General features: G+C 40.5%; 1 protein-coding gene across 2 annotated transcripts in view; it reads left to right on the top strand.

Annotated features, from left to right (window-relative positions):
• Positions 1–1,144, top strand: part of LOC131240169 (uncharacterized) — a 61,398-nt gene extending 60,254 nt beyond the window's left edge. For both annotated transcript variants that reach the window (XM_058238246.1, XM_058238245.1), the window contains one exon: positions 943–1,144. In XM_058238246.1, coding sequence (XP_058094229.1) covers positions 943–1,040 — 98 coding nt within the window. In that variant the 3' untranslated portion in view covers positions 1,041–1,144. The remainder of the gene's footprint in view (positions 1–942) is intronic.
• The last annotated feature ends 12,174 nt before the right edge of the window (positions 1,145–13,318 follow it).

Consider the following 13,318-nt stretch of genomic DNA (forward strand, 5'->3'; position numbering starts at 1 on the left):
TGGGCAGATGTGGGGCCCACATGGTGTATGAATCACATTCCAACCTGCCCATCAGATGCATCCCCTCGGGTTACCTCCAAGCCTGAAAAGCAGCTCATTCCAAAACTCTGGTGGTTCCACAACACAGGGAACGAGGTGGGAGTGGATGCTCAGCCTTGATTCTAACTGGGGCCCACCTTAGTCACAGAACAGCCTGATCTTGTCCTGACCCTTCATCCAGGGCAGATGGAGCTTCAGGATGGCCTGTATTCTGTATAGAACAGGGAGTCCCCCCAGCCGCCTGTGCTGTAGCCCACCCGAGTTTCTTTTTGGGCCCTGGGGATATGAACGGGTTGGATGTCGTGAATACATCACATGGGCCCACTTCTGCCACCATAGCTTACAGTGGCACCGGTACGGCGGTACCAATGGAGCACACTCCTTCAGGGAACCAGTAGCAACCTCTAGGCAAATGGTGAAATGATTTTTATTTTTTTAAAGAAGGTAAAAGTGGTGGAATAAACACATGAAGAGCTGTAAAATCTGAATAAAACATGGAGATCGAAGAAGCAATTGATATTTATATCTGCATTAAAAACCCAGTGTGGAGAGAATTAAGATGATGTCATTAAGAAGTTACCAATAAAGATGCTACTGTTAAATTCCAGTTTTCAGAGAGAATTAAGATGATGTCGTTAAGAAGTTACCAATAAAGATGCTACTGTTAAATTCCAGTTTTCTCCCACAAACACACAAAACAGCGTCATATTGTCTATGCCCTCTCTCTCTCTCTCTCTCTCTCTCTCTCTCTCTCTCTCTCTCTTCGTTTGCTTTCTATGGTCTCTCTCCTATATTGATATTTGTAGTTTATTTATTTGTATTGACATGGTCAAATCCCATATTGGTGTTTGTAGATTATTAATTTGTACTGACATGGTCAAACGATGGATGTTATTATCTCAGTTGAGGAATATGAGAGGTCTTGGGAGCAAAATGAGGAGTTGGGACTGAACGACATCGATACATCTTCCGCTGATGTTGCTTACAACTCTGCTACATGAAACAAGTGGTCCAATTCCATGTATGCTTTTTATTGAATCCCTTAAGACCCACCATTACCGATGTATACCAAGCTAATCATTTGTTTATTGTAGCTTAAATTTTCCAGTGGTGCACTGATTATTAATTTCGTCATGCAAATGCTGCACAGCCAGAAATTTGTATGGTCTTCATTCAGAGGTTAAGCACTAGAGTAGACTGCATAAACCATCTGCAGTTAAATTGGTTTTAACTATTCAGTGCAGTATCCTCTGGTGGTTGCAGCTCCCAACAGAATTGGGAAATGGTTATGTTTTCTCGTCAGTTCATGAGGTAAGCCCCACCATTCATCACCCATGGTTAGTATATTCTCTTGGATGGATGATCCTTAACCTTATCATGTTGCACTGTGACCATGCTGCTGGTATCTCTTTTTTCTTGTCCTCGCGTGCTACTGCTGTAAACAAGTCCCATGGGTTATAGGTGCTGATGCCATCCAAATCTGCCGATATTTCAGGAATCCAATCTGCCACCAGCCTGAGTTTGCATTGTTGTAATAAGGAGGGGGTGTCTTGCTCTGAGTGCTATGTGGGCAGAACACGCATCAATCTACCCTGTCCATCAGTTGCGTGCTGCCACATTTTCTAAAAAATCAGTCCTATTCAAGACTTAGATGGGTGACACCATTAGGAATGGCGTACATTCATGTGGGGTGGGTCATGTGAGTTTTGGAATGACCTGATTTTTAGGACATCCCTTAATACTGGTGGAACGGTGTGATGAACAGATTGGATGATTGGATGTCATCTATACACCATGGTGGGCCCCACACAATTTTGGGTGATTTTAGTTGTGGGTGTACCGATCTCAACTCTTTATGTAGCCCACCTCAATTCTGAATAGGCCTGATTTTTGGGCCCCAGCCCAAACATGAAGACACCACCCACACGAAGAATCCTGCCATGGTGGAAGTCACGCCCCGCCCTCAATATGACTAGTTGAGTCAAATAAGCACTTCTCCGTTTTAAAAATAAATAAATCCAGATTAGATGATTTAGGCCATTGGACTGCTTGGCTTTTAAATTTAGTTAGGAAGAAAACACAGTGGTTGGAAATGACGATCACAGTGGAAGAGCAAAATCATCTCTGACTAGTATTTTTTATTTTTTTTTGGCATCATGCTCCATCCATGGTAGGGGCCCATCGTGGGTCTGGACCCCTCAAGCCCCCCGCCGCCTCTACAGAATGAATGCATCATACTTCATATTGGGAAGTTCATCCAAGATGTCAAACAAGATCTATTTCTGTAAGTAGGCCCCACGCTTCAGCCACTCAAAATGTAGATACCATGCATCAGTAAGTCTAAATCCTTCAATTGTACAAACATACCAAAGACGTTGATCACTGATTCATGGGCCCACTAGTACAAACATATAGCTCTTATCATTGTACTAATTTGTGAAAAGGGTTCTTCCAGCCCAAGCACATTTCCCCCATTCCCAACCCCTGATATAATAGATTATGCGCTCATTACTACTTGTACATAGGGTTCTTCCCCCATTCCCAACCCCTGATGTGTAGACGAAAATAAACACATTATGGCCCCGTTTTGATACCACCAAATAGTTTACTTTTTAACTTATGTCAAGTAATTAAGTTGCTCTTTTTTTTTCTTGTTCTTTTTTTTTACTCTAAGTTAGTTTGGTAAGCATCATGGGAATATGCCAAAAGCTACCTATCTTAATAAATAATTATTTTTAGCTTTTTAACTTGTGACATTTCTACTTCCCTCCACCGTCTATGTCAAAGGAGGCCCTTGCTCATGGTCCATATCAAAGGAGGCCCCATGTGGACTGTCCACATTGAAGGAGGTGGAGCTCACACGGTAGATGGATCAAAGGTCAGCCCATAATGATAAAATGCCCACATCCAAAGCGGGCTGATATGATGGATGACCCATTACAAAGGTGGGGCCTACATGATGGACAATCCACATCAAAGGTGGGCTCCACATGATGGGCAGTGGACATTGAAGCTGGGCCCCACATGATGGATGGCCCATATTAAAGTGGCTTCATATGATGGACAGTCCACATCAAAGGTCAACCCCTAATGGTGAATCACCTGCAGCCAAGGCGAGCCCTGCATAATGGCCAAGCAACTGACATTGAAGGTGGGGCCCACATGAGATGGACAATTCACATCAAAAGTGGCCTCCACATGATGGGCACTTAATAATGGTGGGCCACGAATAATGGATGATCCACATCAAGATGGCCCCACATGATGGACAGCCCTCATCAAGTTAGGCTCCACATGATGGACGGTCCACATCAAAGGTGGGCTCCATGTGATGGGTGGTGGATATTGAAGGTAGGCCCCACATGATGACAATAACATTGATGGTGGACCCCACTTGATGGATGACCAACATCATATGTGACCCCTCTATAATGAATGGTGCACATTAAAGGTTGGGCCATAATGCTGAATGACCCACATTTAATGTGGGTCTTGTATGAGGGACAACCCACATCGAAGGTGGGGCCCACACAATGAATGGTCCACATCAAAGGTTAGCTCCACATGATGGATGGTGGAAGTGAGGGGGACCAAACAAACTTAAGGGATAATTACTTATATTGGAAACTAAACCTGCTTTTCTACTAAATATGTTAGTTACCAAACATACTCACCTGCTGAATAAGTAAAAACCAAGATAAGCTACTTTAAAATAATAATAATAATAATAATTTAAAACACACAGGCACCAACTACACACTCACCCCATGGTGGGATTTCACCACTTATGGGTACTCTGAACCCTTGACCAGGTGTTGAAACTCCGAAGAGTACCATCGGAGCAAGAGCAAGGACCCAACCGTTATGACATAAGTAGCTTATCCAAAGTAACTTACCACGGGTGTTTAGATACTACCAAATTAGTTACTTCTTCTACTTATATCAGTAGATAGGTAACCTATTTGAGATAAGTTTGGTTTATGATCAATTATTAGTTTTTTTTTTTTTCTAAATCATTTAAAGTTACATAATCAATTTAGTTTAATAAGTAGAAATCAAGATAAGCTACTTAAGGCACAAGTAGCTTAAGTAATTTACAATTCAAACGCGGTCGTTTGGCAGCATGAAATTGTAATCAGTGGTAACAAAAAATGGTCGTTTGGGAAGGCCGTGATAATCGGAAGTCATTTACCACTGATTCCACCATTTTGGATTCTTTGAAAGTTTTTCTTGTGGTGCAAAGATCCTCTTCACTCTCCATCTCTTCCTCGGGCTCCTTCCTCTGCTACTCAGTGGGTTTTTGAAGTAACAGGAAATGTTTTGGTTCGCGGTGAAGGTGAGAGCCTGGAGAGCCAGTGATTGAGATCCAATGGTGAGGAGTGGATGGCCAAGATGGGAAGAACTGGAGAGGCTGCGATGGAGGAGCAGTAAAAGAGCCCTTAGTAACAGCTTCATAACGTGGAATTCCATACAATACCTACAAAATTAAGTATAGAATATGAAACAATCTGTTTATTAACAAACTAATGAAATATATGAAATCCGTTAATTTGACACATTTGCCCCCATTTGGAGATGTGAGTGGGAACCATGACTGTAGGCCCTGCCATGCTGCATGTGCCTTATATCCACGCCATCCATCCGTTTTTAAAACTCAATTTACGATATGATCCAAATAATGAAGCAGATCCAAATCTCAGGTGGACCATAATATAGGAAACAATGGCGATTGACCATTAAAAACTTCTCCTGAGTCACAAAAGTTTTGGATCAAGCTGATATTTGTGTGGTCTCTTCATCTAGGTCTTTGTGATCTTACCAACAAATTGGATGGCAAATAAACATTCTGGTGGGCCCCTTCAAGTTGTTAATGGTGGGTATTCAACCACGATTGTTTACTGTGGTAAGGGTAGCACCTACTACACTCCCAATGTCAATACGCAATCCTCTCCAGACATGAGATTAGAGGTGGCTAGGACCTGACTTGACTCAGCGGATCCGACTCGACCTGAACCGAATGCCACGGTTGGGTTTGGATCGAGTAGACCCACTCGGATTGAATCTCGATTGAGTTGAGTTTGGGGTCATATAGTAATCCGATCCGAAATCTGATTTGATTGGATCCGATCCGATCCGAAACCCAACTCGGACTGGTCACGCTTGTGCTCGCGCGCAGCAGCACTCCAGCACGCTGGCACGCCCGCATCAGCACGCCAGCAGCACACTAGTAGCAGCACTCTAGCATGCTGGCACGCCCGCAATAGCACACCAGCAGCAACACTCGGGTAGTATAAAATAAACTTTTTTTAAAACCTTTACCATTTCATCTACCTTAACCCTACCCGCGCCGGTGCCGCACGAACTCGATTGGAATCCAGGCTAGCCAGTAGCCGAGCACCCAATCTTTACTGGTCATCCTCATCCATTCATCAGGTATGTTTATTTTATAAGTTTTTTTTGTGTTTTTCGAGCTTGGGATCTCATGTGCAGGTCGCTGATGGCTAGCCTTGGCTTGGGACCTAGGGTGCAAGCCGCTGGTGGTTCGACCGAGCTCGGGACCTCGGTCGTGGTCCGCCCTAGCTTGGGATGGACGTGGAGTAGCTACGAACATGATAGTAGCGACTCGGCCTCACTATTTTCTATGGTGGGGTCCACTTGAGATTTTTATCTGCCTAATTCTTTCCATCATGCCATAAAATGATCTCCCCAAGTGTATTGACGATGTGTATACAATACATACTTCATGGTGGGTCCCGCCCTGGCTCACTGATGGTCCAACCGATCTCGGGATCTCGCTGGGTTAATGTCGGTGGTGGCCTGCCCTTGCTCAACCTCGATGGTGGACCGCCTGGCTCGAGTGTAGCGTCCTGCTGGTGATCTGGCCGAGCTAACCTTAACCCTAAACACTAAACCCTAACCCTAAGCCCAAATCCTAAACCCTAACCCTAATCCTAACCCTAAACCTTAAACCTAACACTAAACCCTAAACCTTGAACCTAACCCTAAACCCTTAACCCTAACCCTAGCCTTAAACCCTTAATCCCTAAACCCTAAACCCTTAACCCTAACCCTAACCCTTAACCCTAACCCTCCCTAACCCTAAACCCCAAACCCTAAACTCTAACCCTCCCTAACCCTCAACCCTAAACCCTACACCTAATCCCTAAACCCTAATTCCTAAATTGCAAAAGTGTTTTATTTATTTGATATTTTGAATTAAACAATTAATAGTTAATTTATTGAAATTACCATTTACATTGTTTATTGCTTAGCTTCTTAGTTCTTATTGTGCATTAGGTAGTTAGCTTAATATGTTTGTATAATTGCATTACATTGCTTTTTTGCTTATCTTATTTTTATGCATTATATAGTTAACTTAATATGATTACATTGCTTTTTTCCTTAGCTTATTATTGTGATTTGTGAGTTGTGATTGTGAATTAGATAATTACTTTCCCATTTGAGAATTTCTATATGGCCATACATAGATATAGTATATTTTTGGTGGCATAGAAATCGCTCGAATTGTCTCATTTTGGACAGTTCAAATATAACCTATTTAAATGTTCATGCCTGATCTGCGCTCCATCTCCTCATTTCTCTCTAGATATGTTTCTTCCTTTTCATTTCTAATGTCAAATATCTTCACATTGTTTAGATATTTGGCATCGAAATATAATGGAAGATCAATTTATCTAGAGAGACATGAGAAGATGCTACTGGATTTTCGGTGTGAGTGTTTAAATGAGAATATGAAAGTATAATAATCTATCCAACCTTGGATGGGTGACTAATTTAGGGTTTAATATAACTCTTTTACCATTAGATTGCTAATATTAATATGATTTAATATTTTTCAACTATTAGATAGCTAATGAGGGTCTTTCTAATACCCCAGGTGGTTTGTCAGTTACATCACTAATGATATTGGAAGACGAATAATTAGGTGTAGAAGATGAAAAGGTGTCCATTGATATTAGTACCTCACAGTCACAGATTATGGGGAAAAAAAAAAAATCAGTAGTGTGGGAAGATTTTGGAGAAGTAACCTTAAAGAATGGCACAGTGAAGATACAATGCAAGTACTGCAAGACTCAATATGCTAAGCAAGCATATAGGTCGACCACGACTCTGAAGAAAACAGTCTGAAGTGTCATAAAAAAGTGAGAACTCGGACATCAGGGCAACAGACACTTTCATTCACCCAATCTTTAGTGGGTATGTCACAAGGTACATTATCCATCTACAAGTATAACAAAGATCATATGAATGAGTTGACGGCCAAAATTTATTATTGTCAATGAAAGACCATTTCAGATGGTAGAGAGTCCTACTTTTTTCGAATTAGCCAGAGGACTTAACCTCAGGTACGAGCTCTCCCATACAACAATAAAGAGTGTGTTTGAAGATGTATGAAAGCGAAAAGCTCAAATTGAAAGGACGGTTGGAATCGATTTCCCGAATTAGCCTGACATCAGATTCGAGTACGACATCCAATCAACGAAAGAGGTATATGTCACTAACTGCTTACTACGTTGACGCCGAATGGAGGCTCTGCAAGAGAATCATAAATTTTCGTTATCTTGCGCCTCCTCACACTGGATTGATGATTTCATACTGCATGTACAAATGTCTTGTAGAGTAGGGTATTGAGAAGAAAATCTCCTCAATAACTTTAGACAATGCTTCTGCAAATGATAGTGTGCTAACGAATTTGCGTAACTAATTTAAGGCCACCGGTGACTTGTATTTTGGTGCAAAGATATTTCATGTTAGGTATTGTGCCCACATCCTAAACTTGATTGTACAAGATGGTCTTAAAACAATTGAGCCAATGATCGAGAACATAATAGAGAGTGTAAAGTGTATACGGGGGTCACCTTCACGATTATATACATTGAATGAGATCGTAAAGCGCTTGAATTTGTTATCTCAGAGAATGATGAAACCGGATATTATGACATGTTGGAATTCAACTTTTGAAATGTTGGATTCAGCGGTAGCTTTTAGAGATGCATTCTCTCACTATGCGGAGCATGATAGTGTGTATCTTTGGTTGCCTTCTGAAAATGATTGGTCAAGAGTTGAATTAGTTCATAAGTTTCTTTCGGTTTTTTACGACGCAACGAATAAATTTTTAGGAAGCAAGTATCCAACAACAAATATATTTCTGTCATAACTTTGGAAGGTAAAAGATGTCTTGTACAAAAGTTGTAATGGAACAGACTTTTTACAATTAATAACCATGGGTATGTAGTTAAAGTTTGATAAGTATTAGTCTGAGTGCAGTTTGGTAATGGTTGTTGTAGTTGTTCTTGATCATCGACACAAGATGTTCATCATTGTATTCATATGTAATAAGTTGTATGGTGAGAAAAGTGCCTCTGAGGTCGATAAGATTCGTGATGCAGTCGATGATTTGTACAATTTCTATGTGGACGCCACAAAAGACAAAACTCCTCAAGTGAGTTCTAGTTCTACTGTTGATGAATCGCGAGAAACGATCGATGATTTCATGTCTTTCCTGGCACATGTTGAGACGAAAACGCAGACAACTCAATCACAACTCGAAAACTATCTTAAGGAGCCACTTATAAAATACAAAGGCGAAAAATTTGATGTTTTAGACTGGTGGAAGACAAAATCTCGTGATTCACAATATCGTGTGCTCTCATTAATGGCACGATACATATTATCAATTCCAATTTCAACCGTGGCTTCAGAATCTACTTTTAATACTAGGAGTATGGTCGTGAACAAGTATCGAAGATCACTTACACCAGAATTAGTTGAAGCGCTCATTTATACACAGGATTTGTTGCGTCCCATCTGGGGGAAAGGGAACTCTGTTGATGAGGAGTTCGAGGAATAGGAGAGTGGCAAACAAGATGAGACAGTACCTGCAACAATTGCATGAACTGCAAGACAAGACACTGCCTTCTATTTCTCTTGTATTTTCTTACAAGTTACAACATGATCTTTGTAATTATTTTTTGTGAGCTTAAATTGTAATATTTTATGGGTGGATGGATATTTCTATATTTTCATTTGTACTATTTAATTAGTTAATGTTGCTTAAATCTCATATTATATGGTTGGCTAATTGCGTTCATTCATCACTATAAATTATTTTTTATGTTGCCTTAACCTAACTAGATATTTTTCTTTTAAAATATACACCTATATATATATGTCATCGGAAGATGATACATCGGCAGATATTTGAGATTATGGAGTCCAAGTCTACTCCCAAGATGGAAAGGTAAAGTTACAATGCAAGTTGTGTGGAAAACAATTTGTAAACAAAACAAATCGGCTGAAATTACATTTGGTTTATCGGGGAGAGGAGACGCTGCACCATATAACAAAGCTCCTCAGGAAGTCCGGAATTTATTTTAAGTCATTCTCAACTCAAATACAAAGGCTTTCTACACCCCATCCCCTTACAATTACAACTAATACAACCAGCCACAGAATATATAAAAGTAGGCCTATTATAAATGAAGAAGATTAAGCAAAGGAACTGCCTCCAGGCCCTCCACATTTAGTAGAGAAGAAGAACAAGAGAGAATTTTAAAGGAACAAGAAGAACAATCTTATAAAGAGGCCGTAAAAGAAAGCTTGAAAATGACATTCGAGATCAGACAACAATATTCACCGCTTCCCAGACAACATGATGTTGAAGTAGGCAGGAGCAAATCATCAAAGTTTCTTAAAAGTTTCACAGCATTTTATAGGCTGTTAGAAATCCCGTACAAATCGGATCATAAAAAACGGATGAAAAAACTTGTTGCATCTATGAATGAGGATGATGGGAAGGTATCTCTACCATCCGATTCAGCAAAGGTAAACAACTATCTTTTGGACACCTCTAGCTTGGAGTCAACCCAGAGTTTTCCTGCAGTTGAAGCCGTAAAAAGATTATCAAAGGATGATTTTGACGACGAAGGCAGAGGTGGAGGAGGGGCTTATTATTACATATAATGTTCATTTGGTTACACGCCACAAAAGCATTCATCATACAGAGGTTATTGAATGAATGAAAGTTGATTTATTTTTTATTTTTGACAGAGTTTATTTACTTTGTTCGTTTTATGGACGTAGTTTATTTACTTTGAAAGTTGGATCTGTGATATTTTAACAGTTAAATGACCTATCTAAATGGTCCAACGTATTGATATCATATGTCTCACCATGGATGATGCTTCATGAAAACTCCTAAATTGAGAGATGTTACCTTGGATCTCCCAATGAACAGTTAAATGACCCATTGCATGCCAAGTGTGCAGATGTGTGATGATTTTAGTTAAAGCTCTCTATATTTGTACGTGTACCACTATCAATCTTCAAGTGCCCAACATATGGCACTTGTGTCAATACACAACAAATACATGCATTCACATTATGCTCCCCACACGCATCATAGTTAGGGTTGCAACTCAGGTGTGTTGGGTGGAGTTGAGGTCAACTTGAGCCTAATCTGACCTCAGTAGGACCAAACTTGGAAATCCGGCTCAACGTTTCAAACCCTAACCCCACCTAAATTCCTTTTTGCTCAACCCACCATAAGAACCCAACAATATTTTGTGATTATTCCTAATTGGACCCAACCCAACATTAAAATTAGTCAATGAACCATTGACTCAATCCGAATCGTAACCAACTCGATCCGACTCGGTTTTTCTAACCGAGTTGGACTCGGTTTGGGTTAGCCTAGCCAAGATTCGGTTCGGATCGAGTCAGGCCTGTTGGACTCAGTCTCGAGTCGAATTGAGTTTGAGTCAAGGAGTTGGCAAAATCGGTTCAAGTTGAGTTGGACCTAACTTGGTCCGACTCAACTCGATACCCACCTCTACCTAAGATCCACCGAAGCCACACCCACTTGAAACAGATAGTCATTTCAAGGGCTCTATGGGGCCTACTGTCACATGTGTTTTATCCACACCATCCACACATTTTTCCATACTATTTTAAGGCATAAGATATATATATATATATATATATATATATATATATATATAACAAAGCAGATCCCTCGTAACTGGGGGTTTAAAATCCAAGGTGAAAGCTTGGATTACATCTAAAATTCTTCCATGAGTTGCATGTGTAACATGTGTCACTGGGCTACTAATCTATTGGGCACATGGCCCATCGATGATATCCTAAAACAATCAGATTATTAACTACATCAATATAATTACTTTAATAGGATAATTTGCACCGTCCAAACATTGTCCATGTAAATTAGCGGTTAAAAATTATTGGTTGATCACTTGGATGTGATTTTGTGCTTGCAGCCCATCCGAGATTTGGAATTTCATTATTTTCAGGTAAAGTATATATTCCAACGAGCTTATTACAACCTTTGTGTCAAACATGACATACGTACACTAATTAGAGATATTAAAGTTGATTTAGTAATTAAATTCAAACCCATTTAAATATATTATGCATGCTTTTGGATTACAGGGATTCTGAATCCAGGGTGCCAAACACAATGAAAGGATTCCAAATCCAGACTCCTAAACGAGCCCTTAGGCCCAAGTAGTTCACACTACAGGAAACAATGGGAATTGAGCGCCTACCCTTGAAAACTTCTTAGCCCCACAGAAGGCTCCGATCAAGCTGATATATGTGTGTGTGTGTGTGTGTGTGTGTGTGTGTGTGTTTTCCCTTCATCCAGGCCCGTGTGACCTAATCAACAGGTTGGATGGTAAACAAACATTACAGTGGGCGGTAGGAAATTTTTCATGATGAGTGTTCAATCATCGTTGTTTTCTTGTGGTGTGGTCCACTTGAGATTTGGATCCGCCTCTTTTTTGGTCTCTTGAACTAATAGAATGATCTCACAAAATGGATGGGCAGTTTTGATATAACACATACATCATGGTGGGCCCCACATAACTTGGTGACACGAGGTCGGTGGTGTGTGGCACATCATGCAATCTGCTTCCAATGTTGGTGGCAGGGATTTCCTGCTAAAGCCTTTTCCATAAACTTCCTACATTGGGATATTATGTGGGGCCCACTGTAATGTTTGTGGGAAATTCATCCCATCCATTCGTTTTGCAAGCTCATTTTAAGATAAGAAACAAAAAATGAGGCAGATCCAAAACTCAAACAATGAGAATTAGACACCTGTTGTTGAAAACTTCTTGGGGCCATGAGAGGCTCGCATCAGTTGATACTTGTGTTTTCCCTCCATCCAGGACTGTATGACCTCATGAAGAGGTTAGATGGCAAATAAACCTCAGTGGACCCTAGGGAGGTTTCAACGATAGTCGTTTAATTCTTCCTGCTGCTTTCTGTGGTGTGGTCCACTTGAGCTTTGGATGTGCCTCATTTTTATTTTTATTTTTGAAAGATGAAAGGAATTCATTAAAAGGAAAGAAAGAACAAAAGAGAGGCTGCTGAGAAAGCAGGCCGCTTCCAGTGCTAGTGGCAGGTATTTCCTGCTAAAGCCTTTTCCATAAACTTCCTACATTGGGATATTATGTGGGGCCCACTATAATGTTTGTGGGAAATTCATCCCATCCATTCGTTTTGCAAGCTCATTTTAAGATAAGAAACAAAAAATGAGGGAGATCCAAAACTCAAACAATGAGAATTAGATGCTTATTGTTGAAAACTTCTTGGGGCCATGGAAGGCTCGCATCAATTGATACTTGTGTTTTCCCTCCATCCAGGACTATATGACCTCATGAAGAGGTTAGATGGCAAATAAACCTCAGCGGACCCTAGGGAGGTTTCAACGGTAGTCGTTTAATTCTTCCTACTGCTTTCTGTGGTGTGGTCCACTTGAGCTTTGGATGTGCCTTTTTTTTTTTTTGAAAGATGAAAGGAATTCATTAAAAGGAAGGAAAGAACAAAAGAGAGGTTGCTGAGAAAGCAGGCCTCAAATTACACTCTAAAAAGAAGAAATCAAAACCCGACAGATCCTTAACATTTGAAGCCCCATCGATGATAAGACGCTTAGCCAACGTCGCCACTGTCCCGGCCGAATTGGATAAATTTCTGAAACATTTATTGTTTCTTTCCCCCCAAATTGACCACTAGACTGCAAGGACCGCCATCCTCCAGATGGTGGTTTTCATCTTACCAAAGTACATCCCATGCCAAGCAAGAAGGAAATGGTTTACCTCTCCCGGAATACACTAAGATATATTGAAGTTGATTAAGATCTCGGCCCAGATGGATTGGACAAATTGACAGTGAAGTAGAAGGTGATCTACAAACTCTTCTGAGCGCATACAGCAAAGACATATATGGGGAAGGACCA

This window comes from Magnolia sinica, chromosome 3 (genome assembly GCF_029962835.1).
Source record: "Magnolia sinica isolate HGM2019 chromosome 3, MsV1, whole genome shotgun sequence".
NCBI lineage: Eukaryota > Viridiplantae > Streptophyta > Magnoliopsida > Magnoliales > Magnoliaceae > Magnolia > Magnolia sinica.